The 26,984-nt window shown below is 41.6% G+C and overlaps 1 protein-coding gene across 7 annotated transcripts; it reads right to left on the reverse strand.

Annotated features, from left to right (window-relative positions):
* Positions 1 to 261: 261 nt before the first annotated feature.
* LOC125467061 (RNA-binding protein 7-like) lies at positions 262 to 26,942 on the reverse strand. 7 transcript variants are annotated; one of them, XM_048562423.2, is made up of 7 exons: positions 26,192 to 26,942; positions 18,010 to 18,212; positions 12,675 to 15,209; positions 12,010 to 12,172; positions 7,565 to 7,658; positions 5,818 to 5,920; positions 262 to 3,274 (listed from the first exon to the last, which is right to left on the reverse strand). In XM_048562423.2, the coding sequence occupies exons 3-7, from the start codon at positions 12,765 to 12,767 to the stop codon at positions 2,852 to 2,854; spliced, it is 876 nt and encodes a 291-aa protein (XP_048418380.1). In that variant the 5' UTR covers positions 12,768 to 15,209; positions 18,010 to 18,212; positions 26,192 to 26,942; the 3' UTR covers positions 262 to 2,851. The 7 variants fall into 7 exon arrangements, with proteins under 7 accessions (XP_048418380.1, XP_048418383.1, XP_048418385.1 ...); XM_048562426.2 differs by lacking the exon at positions 26,192 to 26,942 and adding an exon at positions 21,860 to 26,177; XM_048562428.2 differs by lacking the exon at positions 18,010 to 18,212 and having other exon boundaries at positions 26,247 to 26,942.
* Positions 26,943 to 26,984: the final 42 nt, after the last annotated feature.

Below are 26,984 nucleotides of genomic sequence, written 5' to 3' on the forward strand. Positions count from 1 at the left end.
GGCTACAATTTCGAATATCGGCAAACTAAACCTTGTCATGTATGACTAATTATCTCATGATCAATGAGCTAAATTAATATACAGTTGTGCACGGGTATTATTAATACTGAAATGTCCAAAAATCTGTCTTCACTTCACTTTTACAAAGAATGTACACGAAGAAGGAAGATAAAACATTTTCACACACCAAATGTCACTAGTTTTAACTGTGGATGCATGGCCTTCACAACGATATGAGAAAATAAGAAAAAAATGACAAAGTTGGTAATTTGCAAAATTCATTAGACACAAAAGAATTACAATTCAAAATGTGAAATAGATATTACATTTAAGATCAAACTTTTCTGGTATGTGAACAATACCAATTACACAGAATCACATAACAGGGTATATGCCAAACTTATCAGGAATCAATAAAGTCTGACCCAAGCAGGTCTTCCTACAAAAATGTATGATATATTTAAAAATATTGCACATTTACAGACTAATTACAAGCTGTACAACAGCTAAATAGCATAGAAATTTAGACAGCAGTGCAATTCTCCTAGTATTAAAGATTCCTCTTCCTTAGCTGGCAACAGCTAACATTCCCATGTCAAAAACACAGGGAACAAAATCAAAAGACCTTGCAACAATTGACTTCAAGTTAAAGAAACCAAGATTTTTGTTCACCCATTATCAGAAAAAAAATTCAGTTATTTTAAAAAGGTGGCTATAAGATACATTAAAGTCGAAACTTTTGATCTTCGACTCATCAGGAGAAAGAAAACGAAACTAAACTTTGAGAGGCAACACTAATTTATACAGTATGAAAAGAGGGTGTCAACTGATAGAGGACCAGCAGTACGAACCATTAACCATCTTAATTACCTGGTTAACCTCAGAACAGGAAGGTAGACTGAGTACTCAGGACATCGCAAATCTATTACTGTGATCCTCATGATAGTCTCCCTAACTTTTTGTTGAAAAAAGCAAGTGTAAAGTACGTACACCCCTGTTTCGCCTGCATAAAACAAGGTTTATTTTGTTTTTAAAAGAAAAGTAATGGTTATATTAAAAACCTGTACAAATATGTTTTCTTTAATTCTGAATGGTTATCTTTGCTTTTTTTTGCTGGTGAACTAAGACCAGAGAATACATTATTAAATCATTACAACTGTAAAAAGGTACATAAGAAAACACAATATATACATTTGTTTCAGTGGGCAATAAAAACAGTAAAAATTTGGTTAGGTGCAACTTTAACACAAACAATGAGAAAACTAAAAACAAACATTAGTAACTAAATACCCATCAACAGGAAATATCCGCTCTCTAAATTTATTCTAACCAGAATGTTCCTGCTATACAGCTATTCCTTGAAAAGGACCCATTCTGTTACTGAAAAGGCCAACGCCGCTTCTAGGTAGCAATATAGTGATTCCACTTCTATTGCGAGTATCAGTACAAACCAAGAAACAGGAAAACAGCAACAATTTTTATAAACGGGCACTAACAACTGTGTACGTTTAGTATGAGGTGCAAGAGGCTAAAGTCACACACTAGTTCCCTACATTTATGCATCCCAAATGTGGTTTATAATTTTATCACCAAGATCAGAGTTGGTTTGACAGAGAACATGCTGATTTCTTGCACACCACACTAAACTTCTATCAGGAGCATGCTACTTCCCAGCACAGAGAGAAGCTAAGTAACAGCTCATTTACATAAATGAGCAGATTCAAATTATCATCTGCCATTCTTGAAATTCCTTGCTGTGTCTGATTGCTTTACTGGAGCTTGACAATTTTTTTTCTGTGTTTAAAAAAATTATTTATTGCGTGGTTACTGTATGAACAGATATCCAATCTTTTAAGTAATTTTAATAGCACTGTCTATGCCTCAGTGAGTTCATCACACACTATTTAAAAATTAGCATACAAATGTACCTATAAAATTAATTTTGTGGATCCAGTTTAATAACTAATTTTTTTTCAGTAGCCCTAATGCTGCTAACAGAAGTCTCATCAGTCAGCAGTCCCTCTCAGCTGAGCAGAATGCTGCATGTACTTGCCAGTTAGTTGGCAAAATTTGTAAAAAAAAAGCACCGGCTGGAGGAGCACCAACATTGGAGGCAGGCTAAAAGTAAAAATTACAATCAACTGTTCATCACACTAATACCTTTTGAAGTAACACTCTTCAACAAGAAAAGTCAGTGTCTCAATGAATCATCAACAGAGCGGGAAGAGAGATTTAGTACAACTGTAGTCTGCACAACATTTTTTAAAAAAAGTCCAAAACTTCTATCTGCTTTGGCACTCAATTTAAGTCTTGCATCTGCATTATAACTAAGTAGATTCCACACATGCAATCTGAGCCGAACATAAAACCACGTTCTTACTCCTCTGCGGCATACTTAATACTCTAAAAAATTTTCATTTTACTGGCACATCTCACTATGCAATTACCACCAAGGCAGGTCACATTGTTAAAGGTCACCAGAATCAGATGAGAAAGTTGCATCACCTCACTCCGCTCCAGGCAAAGCACCATTAGAATTTTTTTTAAAATCACAAGTAGCTACTGATGCAAAAATTAGCATTAAGGGGTTGGATAAGTTTACAAGTGGAAAGGGAACAAGATTAGAGTCATAAATAGGCTAAGAGGTCTTCTGTGTTTTATATTGTACAAACAGGGAACATTCGTGCAGTCATCCCAATCTGCCCATAGAGAAAGTTACAATAATGTATATAATTTTTTTTAACATTAGGAAGTATTCCAGCTTAGTTTGCTTTCACTGAGCATTCAGTCAAGTTCCAAACGTTCAGAGAGAAAGGGATTAACTCAACCCCAAACTGACAATGTAAGTTTATTACCAATTTCGACGCCTGTTGCTGCGAGAGTGCTCCCTCCTGTAATCATACTCCCAACGTCTATTGTGTTGTGAGCTTTGGTCATGTTGGAGCTCTGGCTCACGGTTTCCTCTATAATACTGCTCTGAATTGTGATCCTGGAAGTGAGCATCTCGAGTGAAATAACCATTATCTGATCGATAGGATGAATAGCTCTGCTGCCTCTGAGTGTTTGAAGTCGATTTTTCAGAATGCCACATCATTCGTGAATTTGGACTGGATGACCGTGGCTGTGAAGGGGTGCTATAATTCTGAGGTGTGGCCTGTTGATTAGAAGATGTACCTCGATAGGACTGTTGCAGAGTGGATCGATTGTTAGCATTAGCCTGCTGCAGACTGTAATTCTGCTGCCCTCCCCTGGCCTGCTGCCACATGTTGTTCACCTACAAGTTAAAAATCAAATTGTTTACATATCAGCACAATTCAATCACAGCTAAGAAAGGACCTCTTGATCCATCTCAAAAAGAAACTAGCTAGAAGATACAGTTTCAATTGGAACACAAAGAGAAGTGGAGCATTTTCATTAAGGTGGGGAAATAAACTTTCAAAAAGGAGTTGGATAAATCCTTGGGAAAGAAATAAATGACAGACTGACTGGCCTCTGCAGATAGATTGCAGGGTAAGGTTAATTGGCTAGCTCTTTTGAAACAGGAAGAGGAGGAAAGAACCCATCTGTAACTCAAGACTGGGTGTAACCCGACAGAAAATATTGTAAACTGAACTGTAACAGATACATCAATTTTTACAGGACTGATGATGGACTAGTGGTAAGGGAGTGGTAATGTGGACTAGCAATCCAGAGACTGAGACTAATGTTCTGGGGACATAGATTCAAATCTGTTGGGAGGTGGTGAAATTTCAAATGAATATAACAGGTTACGTGGTTGCCATTGAGCCAATGATGGCAATTTGATAAACTTATTTTGTTTCAACAATGCTCCTTAGGGAAGGAAATATTACCAGGTCTTGCCTACATGTGACTGAATAATCAATACAATGCTGTGGCGTGCAATGTCCTCAACAAGCCACACAGTTCAAGGGCAATGTGGGATGGGAAATTAACGCTGGCCTAGATAACAACACCACACCCCATGTACAAAACATATGTAAACATATGAATTAGGAACAAGAGTAGTCACTGAGCCCCTCATGCCAGCTCTGCTATTTGATAAGGTCATGGCTGATCTAGAAATTCAACACCATCCATGTCACCACTGCCATTTCATACTTATGAGTTCCCAAGTATCCTATTTTAAACTCTGATAGTATTCTGGCAATTTCCATAAGACAGATGTTAGGCGAATTAATCTATTGTCTTTCTTCTTGAACAAAAGATGTTACATTAATTATTTTCAAATATGTGGGAACTTTGCAGAGTCAAAGCATGCTAATATGAAGTGTTTGTCATACAAATAACTCCAGAATAGGGACACAAAAACAACACAAAATTACATTAATCTTAAAATAAAGAGAGGATATGAACGGGGTGGGGGGGAACAAATCCTGTGATGAATTCATTAATTTTTGTTTCAGCAATTTCAAAGCTAAGAAGAGTAATAGTTGACTAAAGATTGTGAAAGGAGAGCAGGCATTGGCCTAGTGGCATTATGATTAGTGCCTCATTGATTAATCCAGACACCCTGGTAATGTTCATGGCAGATGGTGGAACTTGAATTCAATAACAAAGAGTTTAATGACGACCATGAAATCATTATCCATTATCCATTGTCCATTGTCAGGAAAAACCTTTCTGGTTCACTAATGTCCTTTAGGAATGGAAGCCAACAGCTTTACCTCGTCACATCCATATACATTACTCCAAACTAGAAAGGATGACTCTTAACAGCCTCTGGGCAATTATAGAAAAGCAATAAATGCTGGTCATAACAGTGAAACCCAAAACCTATGAAGTAATGTATAAAAATCAAAATATTCCAGGTTGACACATTAGTTCATGCCACTAACAGGGGTGTGACATTGTGGGAGGGTTTTAATAGGTCACACAGATCAGTTCAGTCGTCTGAGTGTTAAATCAGAAGGGGCATGAAGAGATCTCATGCAGCAAAATATGCTGCTATTACTTGGGTCCATGCAGTTGGAGCTGAGAAAGCTGCAGACAATCACTGACTGTGTTCCTTGCTAGTTTGGTCTCAGGGACGCCTCAGGCACTTACTAGCTAAGTGGAAACAAAGATGTCTGCTAGAGAGCTGGCAGTTAGCAAGGTTCAGCTCAGGACAGCTAGAGAAGTCACAACTGGGATGATAATTAATGCAGTAGTACAACTTTGTGAATCCAGCAAACACAATCTCAAGAGAAGTGATTAAGTAACTGGGAGGAAGGCAGTCATTAAAACGGTCTAGGTTGGAACAATTTTTGAGAGCAATCAGAAGCTAAAATCCTTGAAAAAGACAAGAGACACAATTCCTTTAAAGGAAAATATTTTGTGATTCAGCGATCACTCTTGACTGGCGAGTTGCTGTATGCGGGATCTACCTTGGTCATGCACACTATTTGACATGCAGTTTGTGGTGTATTCCACGACAATTAATCCATTATTACCACTCATTACTTCTGGATGATTGTCCAGGATGTGCTTTCTGAGCTTTCGTACACTAAAACTTTCATGTTTGCTAACAAACTGTGAAATCTTGTGGGCTTACTCTCTAAATAACCGAGATTTCAAATCATTTAATAAAAAGATCAACAATTCCTAAACTGATCATAATCAAACTTGGACGTCTCATCAGGGATTAGAGCAGTTCTTAAAAGAATCAAATCTCCATATTATTGCTCCACCTAATTTTCACTTATGGAAATGAAGTGCAGTATGAACTTAATGCATAACATGTAGAATAAATGACAGTATACAATTGGTAGAGTAAAAATTTTATTAAAAATACTTTTCATAACATGTGCTTTTACTTACCACAACCTGCCTCTGAAGGCTATCAGGTGAACAAAATGATTTCTGTACTGGCTGTGGGGTCGCAAAGATTGAAGAACCCATATTATCCATACCATGGCCGAACCTGTCAGAGCAAACAAGAGAATTTTCAATAAAATCACAAAAGAAAAGCCAAGAGAAACAAAAATTTTCAGAACTACAGGAATTTGTTCAAATCCAAATAATGTCAATGTTGCAAAAGCAATGCCATGGGTATACTCCAATCTCCAATCCTCAACAACGATTTATTACTAATGTCACTCTCTTTCCACTTCCACCTTAACAATGTAACAACACTGGGGTACAAAGTGCGACCTTTGGGTCATAGGGACCAGGGCAATAAAGGGTCAATCAAAAAGTCTAAAGGCATATAGTTTATTACTGCCGGTGGCTTTGGTCATCATCAGCAAGACACATACACAAGGTATTGGAATATTGAGTTCAGTTCTGGTCACCTCATTATATGAAGGATGTGGAAGCTTTAGAGAGAGTGCAGAGGAGACTTACCAGGATGCTTGCCTGGACTGGACAGCAGGTCTTATGAGGAAAGGTTGAGGGAGCTAGGGCTTTTTTCATTGGAGCGAAGAAGGATGAGAGGTGACTTGATAGAGGTGTACAAGGCGATGAGAAGCACAGACAGAGTGGATAGTCAGAGATATTTTCCCCAGGGTAGAAATGACTATTACGAGGGGGCATAATTTTAAGGTGATAGGAGGAAGATACAGGAAATGTCAGAGGTAGGTATATCTCACAGAGAGTAGTCAGCGTGTGGAATGTGCTGCCGGCAGCGGTCAGTGAAGTCGGATACCTTGAGACTTTTCAGTGACTCATGGATAGGTACATGGAGGATAGTAAAATGTAGGGTATGCAGGGTAGTTTGATCTTAGTAGGATAATAAGTTGTACAACATCATGGGCGAAAGGACCTGTACTGCGCTGTACTGCTCTATGTTCTGTGTATTAATATCTTTACAAATAAACGAATGCAGTAATGCACAGGACAAGGCACACCTGTCTTCGACAATGAAAGGAAAATAGTTAGCAAAAACAGAAATTGCTGGAAAAGATCAGGACGTCTGCCAGCATCTGTAAAGAGAAATCAGAGTTAACATTTCAGGTCCAGCGACCCTTTCTCAGAGCCGGGAAAATCTTTATTTGACATGGGATGTTTTACCTGCTGAGTGATTGTTCAATCTTATTTAGCTATTATCTCAAGGCTGCGATTTCAATCATTGTCCGAATTGCTCATAAATGAGCTAAAAATGAATGATGACTAAAATTGCACTTCATCCGAATCCATTCAAATTTACCTAAATAATCGTAAGATCTTTAATACAATGCTTAGCATCCCAAGTGTTTCCTGTCACCACTTTATTCCACAGCTGCAATGTAGCGCACGTACTAACCTTGGAAGTGATGTCCACTTGCATCAAGGATGAATTTTACATTAGATTTTTCACACAACTATAACTAACCAAGCACAAGCTGCCAACATTTCCCAAACATAAATGAGTACTGTCAGTATCCATTTCAACTTTCACCTCCAATCCTGAAAGATATAGATTCAACAATCCTAAAAAAAACTTATGAAAAAGCCTCCAAGAAGTGTTTTATACTTGAAGTAGATTGCATTTCTTTTAAAAAGTCTAATATAGCAAATAGACTGCGTTCTTAGCTAACATACAGAACTGAAAACAAAATAGCTGAACAATCACAAATAATGTTTATACCGATTATTGCTGAACTGGTTAGAATTGTAGGGAGGAGTGAAAGAAGCAGCTGAATTCTGAGACTGGTTTCCTTCCCGAGTTTCATGGACACTACCTAGAAACAGGAGACAAATTTACTGTCAATTTTAAGTACAATATTTGTTGTGATTTTCTTGCATTTGGAAGAATCAAAAAGTAAATACCTGTTATGTGTTTACAATATTTGGTGTGCAGATACATAGATCCCTTAAAACGGCCACCCAAGTGGTCAGGGTTGTTAAGAAAGCATATGGTGTTTTGGCTTTCATTAACAGGGGGTTTGAGTTTAAGAGTCGTGAGATCTTGTTGCAACTCTATAAAACTTTGGTTAGACCGCACTTGGAATACTGCGTCCAGTTCTGGTCGCCCTATTATAGGAAGGATGTGGATGCTTTGGAGAGGGTTCAGAGGAGGTTTACCAGGATGCTGCCTGGACTGGAGGAGGGCTTATCTTATGAAGAGAGGTTGACTGAGCTCGGTCTCTTTTCATTGGAGAAAAGGAGGAGGAGAGGGGACCTAACTGAGGTATATAAGATAATGAGAGGCATAGATAGAGTTGATAGCCAGAGACGATTTCCCAGGGCAGAAATGGCTAGCACAAGGGGTCATAGTTTTAAGCTGGTTGGAGGAAAGTATAGAGGGGATGTCAGAGGCGGGTTCTTTACACAGAGAGTTGTGAGAGCATGGAATGCGTTGCCAGCAGCAGTTGTGGAAGCAAGGTCATTGGGGTCATTTAAGAGACTGCTGGACATGCATATGGTCACAGAAATTTGAGGATGCATACATGAGGATCAATGGTCGGCACAACATTGTGGGCTGAAGGGCCTGTTCTGTGCTGTACTGTTCTATGTTCTATAAGTCAATGGCAGTTTGCTTTCTATTAAGATTTAATGTCCATCATGCTGCTTGCCTCCCCTCATTCATAAACCATTTGAATTCTCTACTATCAATTTTTTCCCCTGCAACAGTTTAAACAGAGGTATTGCCACTGTAATGAAAATCATCTAAAATATCTTCAGCACAGACCTCTATCCACTGAAGACCAATGGTGACAGCAATATCACAGCCCATTTGCAAGGTACCAGATCAAGAAGCCGTTTCTACCATGAAAGCACAAAATCCAACATCTATATTTAAAAACTTAGAGTATGTTTACTGAGGAAGAATTTTTCATCCAATACAAAGTCAAAATTGGTTCCACAAAAGATACATATATAATTGAACTCATTTTTAGATGGATCCATTGCAGTTATTATTGGTAGTTTCTGTTGTTCATTTTGGTGGGATGTGGGCATCACTGGCTGGCCAACATTTGTTGCCAGTTCCTAGTTGCCCTTAAGGCAGTAGTGAGATGCCTTCTTGAACCGCTGCAGTGCACCTGCTGTGGGTTGACCCACAATGCCATTAGGGAGGGAATTCCAGGATTTGGACCCAGTGTAGGAATGGCAATATATTTCTAAGCCAGGACGGCGAGTGGCTTGGAGGGCTACTTGAAGGCGGTGGTGTTCCCACATATCTGCCACCCTTGTCCTACTAGACAGGAGTGGTTGTTGATTTGGAAGGTGCTCCCTGAAAATCTTTGGTGAATTTCTACAGTACATCTTGTAGATAGCACATACTGTTGCTACGGATCGGTGGCAGAAGGAATGGATGCTTGTGGATACTTGTGTCGTTGGAGCTGCATACATCCAGGTAAGTGGCAAGTATTCCATCACACTCCTGACTTGTGCCTTGTAGATGGAGGACAGGCTTTCAGGAAACAGGAAGTGAGTTACTTGCTGCAGTATTCCTAGCCTCTGACCTGCAAGTCCAGTTGCGCTTCTGGCCAATGATAACTCTCAGATGTTGACAGTGGGGGATTCAGTAAAGGTAACATCAATGAATGTCAAGGGTCAGTGGTGAGACTGTCACTTCTTATGGTCATGGCCTGGCATGTGTGACACAAATACTTGCCAATGGTCAGCCCAAAACTGGATACTGTCCAGCTCTTGTTGCATTTGGACACAAACTGCTTCAGTGTCTGAGGAGTCGTAATTTGCAATGTTCAGCACCCATCATCGAACATCCCCACTTCTGACCTTATGACGGAGGGAAGGTCATTGATGAAGCAGCTGAAGATGATTGCACCTAGGACACTACCCTTAAAAACTCCTGCAGAGATGTCCTGGAGCTGAGATGGCTGACCTCCAACAACAGCCATCATCCTATGTATCAGGTTTGAATCAAGCCACAAGGGAGTTTGTCCCCGATACCCACTGATTCCAGTTTTACTAGGGGTCCTTAACGCCACATTCAGTCAGGTGTGTTGCAAAGTTGTGTAGAGTACTTGTGAATTGGAAGAGAGAAAGTTAGAATTTGTTTGTGAAAAAAAGTGATGAGGTGGGGGGTGAAAAAAAAGTGTGTAGGCCCTTTAAGAGGTGACGTGCTTTTCTAAGCTTGGAGGTTTAGACAAAAATGTCTGGAGCAGCTGCAGATGTACAGATAGTTCGGAAATTAAACCAAATGTATCAACTGGCTGTGTGGTTGAAAACCTAGGCTTGGATGACAGCCAATTAATTTAAACCAGGCACTTAAGAGACCAATCGAATTTAAATCTGATGGTGTTAACAACCTAAAATCAATCTTATCATTAGAAAGTCAACAGAGGCATCAAGGGTATATAAAAGGATTTTTGAAAATCAGGATGAGCAAGAAGTGCCATCAGAAGAGTATAAAATTCTGGCCCTCAGAGAAATCTTTAGGCTGTCTGATTAAGCACCATCTAAAAAAGTACCACTGCACTCTCAGCCAATATCCCTGACATCACAATTCAACAAACAAAGGTGTTCCTGGCTGCGGATCAGCCGTGGGGGAGCGGAGCACTCCAAAGATGCATCCTGACTGTAGTTTTGACAGCATAAGTTTTAATTTTTGTTTTCTTACTACTTTGGATTATATAAGCAGGATTTGTATTTATTGGAACAGTGTACCATTCAAATTTTGTTTTATTAGGGAATAGTTAGTAATTAAGGGGGAGTTGTTTGCTTTGTTCTGTTAATTTGTTCACTGTTAAGAGTTAGATAAATAAATTGTTACTTGTTGATTAAAATTATTAAAATTGTTACTTGTTGATTAAAGAATTTCATTTCATTTAACCTCTCCTTTATAACAGATTGGGAGGCATGAGGCAGATTACACCATTTTTCCCCATTTCCTTTAACAGATTACAAGGCGAAGCGACCTTCTCTGGGTGCTTTGGTTTTAATTATCAGAGGGGTTCAAACCACCCCTCCATAACAAATGCAGCCTTGATGTCAAGTGTTGTCAGTCACCTCATCTCTGGAATTCAGCTCTGTTGTCCACGTTTGAACGAAGACTGCAATGAGTTCAGGAACTGAGTGGCTCCGGCAGAACCCAAACTGGGCATCACTGAGCAGATGCTGCATGACAGCACTGTTGATAACACCTTCTATTACTTTACTGATAATGGACAGTAGAATAATGGGGTGGTAATTGGCCAGATTGGATTTGCCCTGTTTTTTACATACAGGACACACTTTCCAATTTTCCACATTGCCAAGGAGATACCAGTGTTGTAACTATATTGGAACAGTTTGGCTAGGGGAACAGCGAGTTCTGCAGCACAAGTCTTCAGTCCTATTACCAGGATGTTGACAGAGCCAGAAGCTCTTGCAGTATCCAATGCTTCCAATCATTTCTTGACATCACGTAGAGTGAATCAAATTGGCTAAAGACCGGTATCTGTAATACTGGAGGCTGCTGGAGAAGGCCAAGATGGATCATCCACTCAATTGTGAACAGTGATGCGAAAACTTCTGCCTTATCTTTTGCACTGATGGGCTCTTCCATCTTGAGAATTAGGATATTTGCGGACCCTCCTCCTCCACCTCCAATGAATTGTTTAAGTTGCCTACCACCATTCGTGACAGGAATGTGGCAGGACTGCAGAGCTTAGATCTGAATTTTTGGTTGTAGGATCACTTAGCTCTATCACTTTCTGCTTATGCTGTTTGGTATGCAGGTAGTCCTCCTCTTCAGCTATGCCTGGTGCTGTTCCTGGCATGGTTGATCCCTGGCTTGATGGTAATGGTTGAATGGGGAATATGCCAGGCCATGAGACTACAGATTATGCTCAGTCTAATTCCACTTGTTGATGACCCACAGTCCTCATGGATACTCAGTCTTAAGTTCCGAGATCTGTGCGAAGTTTGTTCCATTTAGTACAGTAACGGTGCTACATAACACAATGGAAATACCTCTTAGCTCACTTTACTGCAACCAGTTCAAATATCACACTTGGACAAGTTTATATTCTCTCCGATTCAGAAAAAGGTGCAGTGAAAAATTAAAAGCAGCCTACCCGAATTCAAGCCATCACCCAATAAGGCAGGAAATAAACTGGAGTAATTAAGCATTTCTGACTTTACCTGATCTGAACTGGATCTTGATAGCCTTTCCGTAGAGTTGTATTCCATTCAACAAGTTTTTCCCATAATGGACGGACTCCACGTGTTTGAAATGCACGAATGCGTACTGCTTTGATTTTCCATCCTTGTCCTTGGGGATCTTTACACCAAGGAGTGGGCCAGACTGGCAAAGAAAAAAAAACGAAATGAGGGAGGATACTTATATTTAAAATCAAATAGCGGGGAAAAGGGGAAAAGCATGAACTTTGAAAAAGTGCCTTGGAATTTACAGTAACACATGAGAACCAGAGTGAAGTTGGGGAATTTCAAACAAACCTGTCTGCTAAGTATGTAATCAACCAGTAAATAGAAAATTTGCTCCAGTGTCTCATAAGTGAAAATAGCCAAAGTTGTACAGCACGAATGAAACGTGTGGCTGGCTGACTGGCTGGGAAATATGAGGGTATTTGTTTCAAATTATCGGTAAATTTCAGACAAGTTTTTGCTGACGGCTGCACAAAGCCGAATGAACAGTGGCTCGGCCGATTCATTAAACGGCGATAAAATCAAACTAAGTAAACGTGGAGACAAAAATGAAACTGGATTTAAAATTAAAAGGAACGGTCCCGGTCAAGAAACGGAGACAAGTTCACTCCAGCCCGAGGCCTCACTAGGCCTAGGCCCACCTGCAGAAACAATTCAAATAGAAGCTCCTCCGTTACTCTCTGATCCAGATTCCCGATGAACAGCATCTTATCCGCATCATTTGATACTCCCATGGTGGTTTCAAATTAACCTCTACCCGTTTCACCTTCCCCTTAAACCAGATTTAGTTCAGGCGCCTCTTAGTCGCGCTCGCTCCACTTCGGACCTCACTTCCGCCCCGCTACAATCATCCGCGGGACTTACTTCCGCTTCGCAACATCCATTCTCAGAACGCACTTCCCCACGAGACCTACTTCCGCCCTATTGCCGCCATCCACTGAGCTCACTTCCACCCTTCTCGGGGTTCACTTCCGCCTTGCACACTTAGCCTTCAGATCCTGTGGATGTCACGATTAAAATTTGATACGAATAACACGTCAGTGTTTTTTTTGTGACCCACCACGAAGGCACCTGCTCAAACCAACGTAATTTTCAAGGCCTGGTTCGAAATTTAGTTGCAAGGTCGAATACCAAATATTTGATACCAACCAGAAATCTAACAAACTAATGAAACCTTTGAAAGCCTTACAACTTAGGAAATGAATATAATTCCTGAAGGAAAAATAAACAGCCTGTACCATCATTCTAAGCCAACCCGTGATATTATCACACCCTCTGGAGCGCGCTGGACTTGAACTCAGCCCCCTGATTCAGAGGCAGGGACATTACCACCGAGCCACAACAAACCTAAACAATCACAACTCCTGCCAAAATCCAAGCTTGCACCAGGGACCTTCTTATCGTCAGTTTAAAGATTGCCCGAAAATATTTTAGCCAAGCTGATCTAACACTGAGATCACAACTGATCTGCTACGTACTGGTTGCCAAATTAAGCCTCGTAATTAATAAAAATCTGATTAAACTGATTAATAAAAATCTATCAATTTCAGATTTTAAATTAAGAATTGACAATTGCAGTTTGTTATCTCGACTTCAATTATTGATTGTATGTACGAGTATTCCCTAATTTCAGTCCTGTGATGCTCTAATTTTATGCCTCCTTGTCCTGGGCTCATTTTACTTATCCTAAGCTCCTTAAGATTGTATGAACATTGACCAAATTACTCTCGTACATTGAATGCATAATGGTTATGTTCCAGCCCTTGAACTCTAATTATTTTTGATTTCTTTCATGTATGTTGCTGCATTTTCTAATATTTTGGACTCTTCAGGAAACAAACAATCATTACAACTTTCTATTTTGGTCAGCACAGAGAAATTTAGGCCAAAGGGCCTGTGTCTATGCTGTAGACCCTATGATTCTATTCATTAACTTTATGGGACACTATTCCATTCCCAGCTGTGAAAAAAAACAAAGAAATTTACTTTTGAAAGTAATTCTCCAGTCAGAGATGAATTTTTAATCTTGACGTATTCACCATGGGATCATTGCAAGGCAGCAAGGGCAAAGACTGCGCAATTCTGAATTGCGCAAAGTAACCAGGCTTTCGACAATCAATGATTCTCTTCCATTTCAGGTTAAGCTGGCGCACTTTAATTGAACATTCTCATCCTCCGAAGATTAATACAAAACCAATCCCATTCCTCTCAGATCACAGTGATATTATCTATGTATTCCCCTTTACCCCTCCCCCTCCAACAGATCAATCCTTTAATTTTTGGCGGCACAACCTCCCTCCTTTCAGAGTACTGCTCCCAGTTTCTCTCCTGTTCTGGAGTGTCTTCTACTTCTTCCAGTCATCGTTCCTCCAGTTTTTTCCCTATTCAGTTCTATTTACTTCTCCTATTCATTTTCCTGACATCACTCCTACTTGACTCATGCTTCTGCTTGAAATTATTCTGACAGCGGGTAGGAACGAAAGGCCGCAATCCAAAATATTAGCTCTGTTTCTGTCTCCACAGCTACTGACAGGACCGCTCTGTATTTCCAGAATGTTGTGCTTACTTTTGCAATTTCAGCTGCAATGTATTGCAGGGGCTGGAACCTCTTCACACAGCAACAGACATGGATAGGAAAGGGGCTTGCAGAGTGGATTCATGAAGCACTGAACTACGAGGCAAACCTGAATGGTTCATATACGGGTTATCTTATTATTAAATGGCACATTATGTTCCACTGTGGCCTAAATTCCAAGGGTTCTACCAAAAATGAGCCTGGGGCAGTCTCATGAAATGTGTGCATGTGCGACCTTAACATAAGTCTACCTGACAATTTAGCAAGCTGACAAAACATCACTTGAGCGCAGAGTAATGAGAAAAACTTAACAGGCTGTGGGAACGGCACCGTCAACCAGTGGTTAGCACTACTGTCTCACAGCACCAGGGACCCGGATTCGATTCTAGCCTTGGGCAATTGTCCACGTGCAGTTTGTGCATTCTCCCGATTTCTGCGTGGGTTTCCTCCAGGTGGTCTGCTTTCCTCCCACGATCCAAAGATGTGCAAGTTAGGTGGACTGGCCATGCTGAATGTGGGTTTACCGGATTTGATAGCGTGTCCAAGCAGAATGCTCTTCAGAGGTTTGGTGTGAATGGCCTCGTTCCATACTGTAGGGTATCTATGATAAATTAAATAGTTGGGTGAAACAAAGGAGAGAATGTATGCCTTGTTATACTGACATAGACTGTGCAGAACCTCAGGTCCAGAATATTTCATTCCAGGAACAGACATTTTTCTTCCTCATGGGCAAACAAAAAAAAAGCACATTCCTAGATCTGTAGAGATAATGTACAAATTTAGTAATACTTTCTCATCTTTAGTAATGATTCATTAAGAATCTACACACCTGGAATCCATCTTTGTACCTCCACAAGAAGGCAGCCAATGTACCAAAAAGGTCTATGCTGGACCATTTTACAATTCTCTTGTTAATCAAATAATTTGACCACAAACACACAAGATGGTCGCAGGCTAAGTCGTTCCATTTAGAGCTCCACTCTGGTTGCCAGTTCTCTTTTTCTCGTCCTTCTTGTTTTTATTTCCTCCCTCCTCTCTCAGTCTGTTATAATTTTATCCAACCCCAACCCCTTTGTACTTCCTACCTAAGGAGTTGGGAAGGAGTCGGGTTGCAACTGGGATCGATGTGGCGGGAGGTGAGTGGGTGGATTGTGTCTTGCAGTGACAGCAGATCGAACATAGACGGAGTGATGGCACGGATCAAATGTGGACCAGCGAGAGCAGGCCAGTGAGGCATCAGTGGTAAGACCGGGTCAATGAGGCAGCCCAGAGCAGGATGCTGGCAGAGACATGCCAGGGTCTGGAAAGCCCCGAGTGGAACTGCGGCAGTGGAAAGGAAAGAACAAAGAAAATTATAGCACAGGAACAGGCCCTTAGGCCCTTTGGCCCTCCAAGCCTGCGCCGATCGAGATCCTCTGTCTAAGCCTATAATCTATGCTCCTGCCCATCCATGTACCTGTCCAGATACATCTTAAAAGACACTAACATGCCTACGTCTACCACCTTTGCTGGCAATGCGTTCCAGGCACCCACCACCCTCTGCATAAAGAACTTTCTACGCATAACTCCCATAAACATTCCTCCTCTCACTTTGAACTCATGACCCCTAGTAATTGAGTACCCCATTCCGGGAAAAAACTTCTTGCTATCCACCTTGTCTATACCCCTCATGATTTTGTAGACCTCAAAACAGGTCCCCCCTCAATCTCTGTCTTTCTAATGAAAATAATCCTGTCTATTCAACCTTTCATCATAGTTAGCACCCTCCAAACCAGGCAACATCCTGGTGAACCTCCTCTGCACCATCTCCAAAGCATCCACATCGTTTTGGTAATTTGGCGACCAGAACTGTACACAGTACTCCAAATGTGGCCGAACCAAAGTCTTATACAACCATAACATGACCTCTTGTACTCAATACCCCGCCCAATGAAGGAAAGCATGCCATATGCCTTCTTGACCACCCTATTGACCTGCGTTGCCACCTTCAGGGAACAATGGACCTGAACACCCAGATCTCTCTGGACATCAATTTCCCCCAGGACTTTTCCATTTACTGTATAGTTTGGTCTTGAATTAGATCTTCCAAAATGCATCACCTCGCATTTGCCCGGATTGAACTCCATCTGCCATTTATCTGCCCAACTCTCCAGTCTATCTATATTCTGCTGTAATTTCTGACAGTCCCCTTCAATATCTGCTACTCCACCAATCTTCGTGTCATCTGCAAACTTGCTAATCAGATCACCTATGCCTTCCTCCAAATCATTTACGTATATCACAAACAACTGTGGTCCCAGCACAGATCCCTGTGGAACACCACTCATCACAGGTCTCCAATTTGAGAAACCCCTTCCACTGCTACCCTCTGTCTCCTGTTGCCTAGCCAGTTTTTTATCCATCTAGCTAGCACACCCCTGAACCCCATGTGACTTCACTTTCTCCATCAGCCTGCCACGGGGAACCTTATCAAACAGCTTACTGAAGTCCAAGTATATGACATCTACAGCCTTTCCCTCATCAATCAACTTTGTCACATCCTCAAAGAATTCTATTAAGTTGGTAAGACATGACGTTCCCTGTACAAAACCACGTTGCCTATCACTGATAAGCCTATTTTCTTCTAAACGGGAATAGATCCTATCCCTCAGTATCTTCTCCAGCAGCTTCCCTACCACTGATGTCAGGCTCACAGGTCGATAACTACCTGGATTATCCTTGCTACCTTTCTTAAACAAGGGGACAACATCAGCAATTCTCCAGTCCTCCGGGATCTCACCCGTGTTTAAGGATGCTGCAAAGATATCTATTAAGACCCCAACTATTTCCTCTCTCACTTCCCTCAAATAACTTGGGATAGATCCCATCCAGACCTGAGGACTTGTTCACCTTAATGCCTTTTAGGATACCCAACACTTACTCTAGTTCATGTTGACATGAGGAGGGAGTAAGTAAACATATATCCCTAGCCTCAACATCTGTCATGTCCCTCTCCTTGGTGAATACCGTTGCAAAGTACCCGTTAAAAATGTCACCCATTTTCTTTGACTCAATGCATAAATTTCCCTCTTTGTCCTTAAGTCGGCCAATCCTTTCTCTAGTTACCCTCTTGCTCTTTATATATGAATAAAAGGCTTTGGGATTTTCCTTAACCATGTTTGCTAACAATATCTCATGTCCCCTCTTAGCCCTCTTAATTCGTCATTTCAGAAAGTTGATGTGTTAATGTTAAAGTTAAGTGAATGGTACCATGTATGTACAGCAAAGTAACACACTTTTCACTGTATTTTTACATTGAATATATGTGACAATAAATGATTCAATTAATCAATCAAGTGCAGAATCAATGTCCACAAGTACTAGCATACAATCTCAGCTGACTTTGATGCTTCAGTACTGACCTCCCCATGTATCAATCAATTACTGTATTTTCCCAAGAGAAGTCTGCAATGTTTTTGATGGTGCCTTGGATGATTTGTGATGATCACATTGATACTGCTTTGGTCTGGGACAACACCAATAGTAATCTGCTTAGGGATCCAGCCGTCATCTCTGCGGGGACCTCAGCTGCCTTGCGGGAAGCATTGCAGAACTCTTACGGTACCTGTAACAGACTCAGAGTAACGCATCAAATGGCTGGCAGTAAGAACAAAGGTCTACTCCAATTTGATTTTAATCTTCACCTAAGTGCCATGCTGTTTCGAGGCATGACCATGGAGTCAGCCAAACGGAAATCCAAGGATGCAAAGACAGTGGCATTCCTTGAGGGCACAATAGCAAGTTATGAGAATTTCTCCCAAATCTTACTAACAAATTCTTGAGAAACAGAAAATCTTTAAGATCTTAGATACCTTCGAGTAAGTCAGCCTCCCCTATGAACACAATCTCAACATGACGCTGAATCACAGCTTACTTCCTTCATCTAGTAGATCTTCTGCTAGGCATACAATTCACAATTTTTGAAACACAGTCTGTGTGTTTCAGTGTTCCCATTGTCTGTGCTGAGACCCTAATTAACACCACTACCTACAGAACTGAAAATATTCTCCCATTTTACAAATTCCATTGATTAAAGTCTTCTCCCATACAAAGTTCAATATTCTGTCTGGCCTCCTATTTAGCAAGTTCAGCTAGGTCCCAGTCACTCCAAAGTATCAAAATCAAGTCTACATCCTTATTTTCCATCCTTTCCCTTATCTTAACTGTGCAGCCTCTTTTCAAGCCAAGTAAATTCAATTTAGCTTAATCATGATTCTGCACCAACATCCAGTATCAGATAACATTTATTTCATCACTGCATTGCAGCTCTTTAAAATTTTCCTAAATTATATCACATTATTGTCCCAATCACTATTGTTGAAAGGGGTCTCAAAAAACTCACTGATCTAACAAAAAATTTTGTCTTCTCTTGCTTTTCAAAGCCTGACTTCAATACTGACCATTCAGTTTTCACATCTAATGAATATACACCCAAACAATGGTTTGGTATTTAAAAGGGTGGCTGACCTGATATGTTTGCGAGCAATTTCCATTCGAAAAGTAGAATACTGCAAAGGCTTAAGGTCTATTGTAAAATCAAACTATCTGAATTTCCCCTCTCAGTATTTTGCTTTCCTTCACTTGATATCTTGCTCTTCTATTTCACTCGGTAAGTTGCTCTCCCTCCTCACTTGGCATCTGGCTCTGCTTCATTCAGCTACTCTCTCCCTCCTTTGCTTCAGCATCTTGTTCACCTCCTTCACTCTGTGTCCCACCCTTTCACTTGGCAATTCAATCCCTCCTTCACTTGGTGCGTTGCTCCCTTTTACTCAGTGTCTCAATCTCTTCCTCCTTTCAATATCTCGTCCTTTTCCTTCACTCAGCATCTCAGTCTTACCCTCACTCTGTGTTCTATTCTCTCTATTCATTTGGCAACTACTTTTCCTCGTGGCTTGTTTCTCACACTTATCCTATTTATCTCGCTCTCCTTCAGTCAGCATCTCACTCCTTCCTTCACTCCTGTCTTACCTTCTTTTACCAGCTTATTCAGTCTCTTTCACTCAGGATCTCATGTTCCACCTTGACTCAGTGTTTTGCACTCCTTCCCTTGACTTCTTGCTCTTTCACTTCACTCAGTATCTCACTTTGCCCTTCACTCAGCGATTTACTCTCCTTTACTTGACTTCTTCTGCTTTTCATCTTAACTCCATTTGTTTCATTTCCTTTTCACTTTCAAGCTATTTCATATTCTCTAGCTCTTTGTTTCACTTTGTCATTTGCCATTGTCTCTAATTCATGCTGCTTCACTTGCAATTCAGTTCTAGACATTTTCAATAATTCCCACTGCATTCTTGGCAATTGGAAATGCTGAACTCTTGCTACAATTATCTCACTTTTCTTCATGGACACAGACAACTCCAAGGTCAGCTTGCCTGCCATTACCAAAAGCTTTCCCTTACTCACCTTTTATAAACCAACCCACTGACTTCTTCCAGACTGAGGAACTCTTAGCCACTGAAAAAAAAAACCAGCATTACACAAGGCACACCCTATTTCAACCTACTGAATGTGTTACGAAGTTAGGTAGAGAAATTGTGAGGTGGAAGGCAGGAAGCTAAAATGTGTGGTTCATTTAAAGAGATTTGTGCTTTGATTGTAATGTATGTCTGTGAGCAGCAGCTGAAATTGCCAGTACAGGAAGCCTCAAAAAGTGAAACAAGTGTATCAAAAAAGCCTTACAGGTGGCAGCCAAAACAGCAGACTTGTTTTGTTGTTGTGACAATGAGCTTGAATTCAGCCAATTAATTTAAAACCAAACTCAGCGATTCAAAGCTAGTTGAATTTAAATTTGATGGTGTTGACAACCTGAAATCAATCATATAAGAAATTGATTTTGTCATTACAGGTGTATAAGATGAGAACATTTGGATAAATCGGAGACAACGAACTGCCATCTGAAAGAGAGAGAGACAACTGCCACCTGCCAGAGTCAGTACCATTCAGCTCTCAGAAAAAGCCCATTTACTGAGTCAAAGGCAACACGGTGTTTCAGATCCAAGTCCTCATTGAACAAATTATCAAAATAAAACATTCCTGACAGCAGAATTAGCGGAAGGAAGATGTTTGTGAAGAGAGCAGAGATGACAGAGGATTCCAGAAGACAGTCTGTGCAAGCTTGGAGAGATAAAGTTATAATTTACTGCTTCTTATTAATTGGGTTTTTACTCGTGGGAACTGTTTTTATTTAAACAGCATTCTAGTTGAATTTAGACAAGTTAGGGAGTAGTTAGTAGTCTAGGGGAATGGCAGTTTGTTATTAATTTTGTTAATTTGTTCATTGTTGGGTTAAATAAATAAAATGTTTCTTGTTACTTGTAAAGTGGAGATCAGGATTTTTTTTCTTCTGACCACACTTAAAAGAGATTATGAGGAGAAACGCGAGCTTCTCTAAGTGTTTAGAGGGTAATTATTAGAGGAAATCCACTATTCCTGTCATAACAGTTCGGGGCTTGTGCTTTATTTTAATTTTCAGAGGGGTTCAGCCATTCCCTGTCATAACAAAACAATACCTGAGAAGTTAAAAGTGAACACCACGCTCACTCCTCACTGTCTTTCGGTCCTCTAATACTGAATCCAAAATGGTATCAGAAATTTCATTCTCAGACAAAACCCCAATTTTGTTATGAATCACGCACCCCCACCCCCACCCCAAAATATCGTCAGCAGCTCGGCCCGTCCCTAACGTATATTTTTTTTAAAGGCTAGTGTAAGATGCTGTGTTTCAGATATAATTCCTTTGGCCCACCACTAGGCTTTAAGTAAAATGCACTTTATTCTTACAACCTGGTTAAAATACAAACGAAAATAAGAACTGGCACAACTATTGAAATACATAGCAAGGTAAAGTACTATTTAACCACTAATCCTCAACTGTTCCAATATCAGTAGCATCCCATAAACACACCCTTTAGCAGGAATGCATTCAGCAAAATAGTTCTGGGTTTCATGTGTTACAGAAACCTTCTTCCTAACTAATTGAAAGCCAGCCTAAAACTCTTTCTGGGTCTGTGTGAGCCCTGACCCTGCCCACTCATGCTTCTATTGTCATATTAGAAAAAACTCACTCAAGTAAAATCCAACATCTGTTTATCAATTGCCTGTGTGAAGGAGACAGACCACTGTGGCAACATCTCTCTGCATGAGAAACAGAACACACCTCTATTAAAGGCACAGTACTGTTATGTTCTACAACTCTTGGCGTCTCAATCTCACCCATTATTCAACGTTTCGCTATTTTCCTTCACACGGTATCTCCATCTCCTCTTGTTTCGCACTCTCAAGTCACTTGACAGCTCACTTTCCTTTTGACTGGTCTTGTCGATCTCTTCTTTTGCATGGTGTCTCGCTCTCCGTATTTCACTCTGTTCTTCACTTGGTATCTCGCTCTCTTTTACTCAGCATCTCACTCCCTCATTCACTCGGTATGTTGCTTTCCTTCAGTCAGCATCTCACTGTCCCCTTTCACTCGGCAATCTGCTCTCCTTCATTTGATGTCTTGTTTTCCTATTTCACGTGGTATCTTGCTCTCCCTCGTCGCTCGGCATTTAGCTCTTCATTCGGCAACTATATCCCTCCTTTCCTTCGGCATCCCACTCTCTTTCTTCACTCAGTGTCTCACTCTGCCTTTCACTCAGCATTTTGTTCTCCTCTGCTCAGTGTCTCCTTCTCCCTCTCCTTCAGCTGGCATCTCATTTTCCTCTGGTCATGACATATTTCCTGTTTACTCAGCGTCACACATTCCCCCTTCACTTCCAACCTACTCTCCCTCTTGTGATCTTGCATAACCTTTTCACATGGCCTCTAATACTCCCTCTTTTCTCAACATCTCATTCTCCTCCTCACTCAGTGCCTAGCTCTCCTCCTTCACTGTGTCTCACTCTCTTATTCAACACCTCACTCTTCTCTTTCACTCGTTATCTTAATCCTGCCTTTATTCAGCATCTCACTGTCTCCATTCACTTGGCGACTCACTTTCCTCTTGACTTGTTCTTTCACTCTCCTTTGCTCAGCATCTCACTTGCCCCCAGACCTTTGCTCTCCTTCACGTCTCACTCCCTCTTCTCCTTTCATTCAACATCTCAATCTCCTCCTTCACTCAGTGTCTCACTCTATCCTTTCACTTGACATTTCATTCTCCTTCTCTCAGCAACTCAGTCCCTTCTTCACTCGGTCACTTGCTCTCCTTCAGTCAGTGACTCACTCCCTCCACTCGGTGTCTTGCTCTCCTTCAATCAGCAATTCAATCCCTCCTTCACTCGGTGTGTCACTGCCTTTTACTCAGTATCTCAATCTCCTCATTCTCTCAACATCTCACCTTCCTCTTTCACTCCGCATCACAGTCTTGCCTTCACTCAACGTCTTACGCTCTATTCATTTGGCAACTCACTTTTCCTTTTGACTCGTCTCCTCACTCATCTTATTTATCTCGCTCTCCTTCACTTGGCATATCACTCCCTTTTTCACACCATGTCTCGCTTTTCTTCACAAAGCTATTCACTCCCCTTCACTCAGCATTTCACTTTCCACCTTCACTCAATGCTTTGCTCTGCCCTTTCACTTGGGTGTTTCAGTCTCCTCCTTTGCTTGATGTCTCACTCTCCTTCAATCGGCATCTCATTTTCCCTTTCTCATGGCATCTTCCTCCCCCTGTTCACTCAGCGTCACTGCCTCTCTCCTCACGCAGCATCACATTTCACCCCTCACTCATGGTCTTGCTCAACTTCTTCACTTGGCATCTCACTCTTCACCTTCACTTGAAGTCCTGCTATTCTCTTTCACTCGGTATCGCAAACTTCTTCTTTACTTGATGCCTCCCTCTCCTCCTCCACTCAGTTGTCTTAATCTTCCCTTCACTTGATGCCTCATTCCCTCTACTCACTTGAATGATTCACTCTGCTCTTGATGCGTCTTCTCACTCTCCTTCGCATGGCATTTTGCTCTCCTTCACTCAGCATCTCACTTTCTCACTTCACTCAGCCTTTTGATCTCCTTTCACTTGATGCCTTGTTCTCCTACCTCACACGATATTTTGTTCTCTCTCTCTCTCTATACTCGTGTCTCACTTTCTGTCAACTGGCAACTCATTTTCCCCATCTCACGGCATCTTGCACTCCCTGTTCACTTAGCATCACTCTCTACCTTCACTCATGGTCTTGCTCAGCCTCTTCATTGGGCACCTCATACTTCTCCTTGAAAGATCTCACTCTCCCCCTTCACTTAAAGTCTTGCAATCCTCCTTCATTCGATATCACAATCTCCATTTCACTTGACATCTCGGTCTCTCTATTCATTTTGCAACTCAGTTTCTTCTTGACTCATCTTCTCACTTCTTCGCATATCGTATCACTCTTCTGTGATGCCATGAGATGGGGAAAATGAGGTGCCAATTGACATATAACTCTGCTTCACTCAGCATCTCACTCCATCCTTCATTCACATCTTGCCCCTCTTCGCTCAGTATCTCAATCTCCCTTTGACGTCTTGCCCTCTCTTCAATTAGCGACTCACATCCCTCTCAGCTCATCTTCTCATTCTTCTTCGCATGGTGTCTTGCCCTCCTTCATTCAGCATCTCAATCTCTTTCACAGGGCATCTCACTTTTCCCCCTCTACTCGACATTTTTCTCTCCCTCACTTGAAGCCTTATTCTGTTACGTTGCTTATTATCTCATTCTCCCTCTTGGTGTCTCGCTCTCCTTCAAGTGGCATCCCATTTTTCCCTTCTCATGGCATCTTGCTCTCCCTGCTCAGTCAGCATCACACTCCCCTTGACTCGCCACCTTACTCTCACCATTGAGTTGTCATCTTTCTCTACCTCATCTCATCAAATGTTTCATGTTCCTCCTTCTCTCAACATCTCAATTTGCTCCTTCACACAGCCTCACTCTCTCTCACTACACCATACCTCACTCTTCACCTTCCGTGTTTCACTTGACCACTTCAATCAGTGCCTTGTGCTCTCCTTCTCTCAACAAGTCATTCTCCTTCTTCAGTCAGAGCCTCACTTTCCCTTTTCACTTAGCACCCTCTTCTCCCTTTTACTATCTTCATTCAGCATCTCATTCTCCTTCACTCAGCCATTTACTTAATGCGTCACTCTCCTCCTTCACCCAACATCTCGCTACCCTCCTTCACTTGGTATTTGAATCTTCTCGTCACTCAGCATTTCACTCTCTATTCACTTCGCAACTCACTTTCTTATTGACTTGTCTTCTCACACTCATTTATTTGGCATTTAACTCTACTTCACTTGGTGTCTTGCTCTCTTTCATTCAGCATCTCACCTGAACCCTTCTCCCAGCAACTCACTCCCTCCTTAACACAGCATCTCTTTCCTTTATTTAACAACTTGCCCACATCTGATGTTAGGCTCACTGTTCTATAGTTCCCTGGGTTTTCCTTAACATCTTTCATATATAGTGGAAACCACACTAGACAATCTCCGGTCTTCTGGCACTTCATTTGTGGCTATGAATCATACAAATATCTCAGCAAAGAGCCTAGCAATCACTTCCCTACTTTTCTACTTCCCGACCTTCCCACAGGTCCCAGGGATTTATCCTTCTTTAAGGGTTTTAAGCCATCCAGCACCTCCTCCTATATAACATGGACATTTTTCAAGATGTTGCCATTTATTTCCTCACATTCTATATCATCCATATCCTTCCCCACAGTTATCACATATGCAAAATACTCCTATAGCATCTCACCCATTTCCTCCAGTTTCACATATAGACAGCCTTACTGATCTTTAAGGGGCCCCACTGTCTCCCTAGTCACCCTTTTGTCCTTTATACATATTTATAAAATCCAATGGATCCTCTCTAACCTTATTTGTCAAAGCTATCTCACGTTCCCTTTCTTGCCCTCCTGATTTTCCTCTTAATTCGTTGTCGATTTTCACTCAGAATCTGGCTCTCCACCTTAACTTGGAATTTTGTTCTTCCTCCTCTTCATAGCATCTCTCTCTCTCTCCACCATCACTCAGCATCTTGTTCTCACTCTTCACTGGGTATCTCGCTCTTCCCTTCACTCGGTGTATGGCTAACCCTTTTCATTTGGTATCTCACTCTCCATCTTCATTCCAAATCTTTCTCTCCTTCATTTGGCGTTCTGCTAATCTGCACTTGGCATCTTGCTCTAGCCTTCACGAAGCGTTTCACTCATCCCCTTCACTCTTGCCTCTCATTCTTCATCAGTTGACATCTCATACTCCTTCACATGGAATGTCATCCTCTCCTTTCATTTGCTGTTTTAAGATCCTTTACGCAGCAACTCCCTCCCTCCTTTCATTGGGCATTATGTGCCCCACTACAAAATGCTTCACATTCCTTTCTCTCAACATCTTGGTCTTCTTCACTCACTGTCTGGTTCTCCTTCACCAGAAGTCTCACACTGTCCCTATTGGCTTGTGTCACTTTCCCATTTACTCAGCATCTCACTCAACGCATCGCTCTTCATCGCACTCTTCCCCCCATCCCCTCACCCCCACTTTCTTGGTGTCTCACTCTTCTTCATTCAGTGTCTTGCACTCCTACACCATTACCTTCCATCCAGCATCTCACTCTCCCTCATTCTAATGTCTCACTCTTCTCCTTCACCTGACGCCATGTTCTCCCTCTTCAGATGGAATCTCATTCTTCCTGTTTCACAGAGTCTCTCGCTCCATCTTCACTCTGCATCTTGCATCTTGCTCTCCTTCTCTCGGATTTTTGCTCTCCTTCATTTGACAACTCCAGCTAGCCTTCAGCTCGGTCTCTTGCTTTCACCTTCACCTGGGTTCTCATTCTCCCCCATCCCATTCTCCTTCACTCAACGCCTCATCCTCGCCTTCACGTTCAGTCTTGTTCGCCCTCTATTGGATGCCTCACTTTTCCCATCTCTGACTGGAAGCCTCACTCCAATTGTCGTCCGGGGGGGGGGGGGGCATCTCCCTCCTTCAGTTGACGTCTTACGCTCACGCTCTCTTCCCCATCACTTAGTGCCCCGCTCCACTTCTGCAGCTCAGCCGTGATATTTCTTTTCCCCTTGGGTGTCTGGAGACGCTGTGGGAGACAGAGAGGAGTGGAGACTGAGAGCTTGTGGTCTCCAGGGGACCTGGTTCTCCTTCACCCACAGAGGAACTGGAATGTGGTAACACTGATCAGACTTTGTGGAATGTCATCATCACTAACTGCTGGTCATGAACATGAAACATCATTCTTTGCGGGTGTGGGTGTGGCCACTGACGAGAATTAAGCCCGTTCACTTTCTAATTTACACAGCCATCGACGCCTACCACCACTGGAGGTGCTTGTCTTTTTACGACAGTGCGGCAGCGGTGGGCGGGGCCCCGTCGT

The sequence above is a fragment of the Stegostoma tigrinum genome, chromosome 32, assembly GCF_030684315.1.
Source record: "Stegostoma tigrinum isolate sSteTig4 chromosome 32, sSteTig4.hap1, whole genome shotgun sequence".
In the NCBI taxonomy this organism is placed as follows: Eukaryota; Metazoa; Chordata; class Chondrichthyes; order Orectolobiformes; family Stegostomatidae; genus Stegostoma; species Stegostoma tigrinum.

Coding starts and splice junctions, on each gene's coding strand:
- LOC125467061 (XM_048562428.2), bottom strand. CDS start 12,767: ATGGGAGTATCAAATGATGCGGATAAGATGCTGTTCATCGGGAATCTG. Junction 7,659..12,009: donor CAAGATCCAGTTCAGATCAG/GTAAAGTCAGAA, acceptor TCCTGTTTCTAG/GTAGTGTCCATGAAACTCGG. Junction 5,921..7,564: donor AACCAGTTCAGCAATAATCG/GTATAAACATTA, acceptor TTGCTCTGACAG/GTTCGGCCATGGTATGGATA.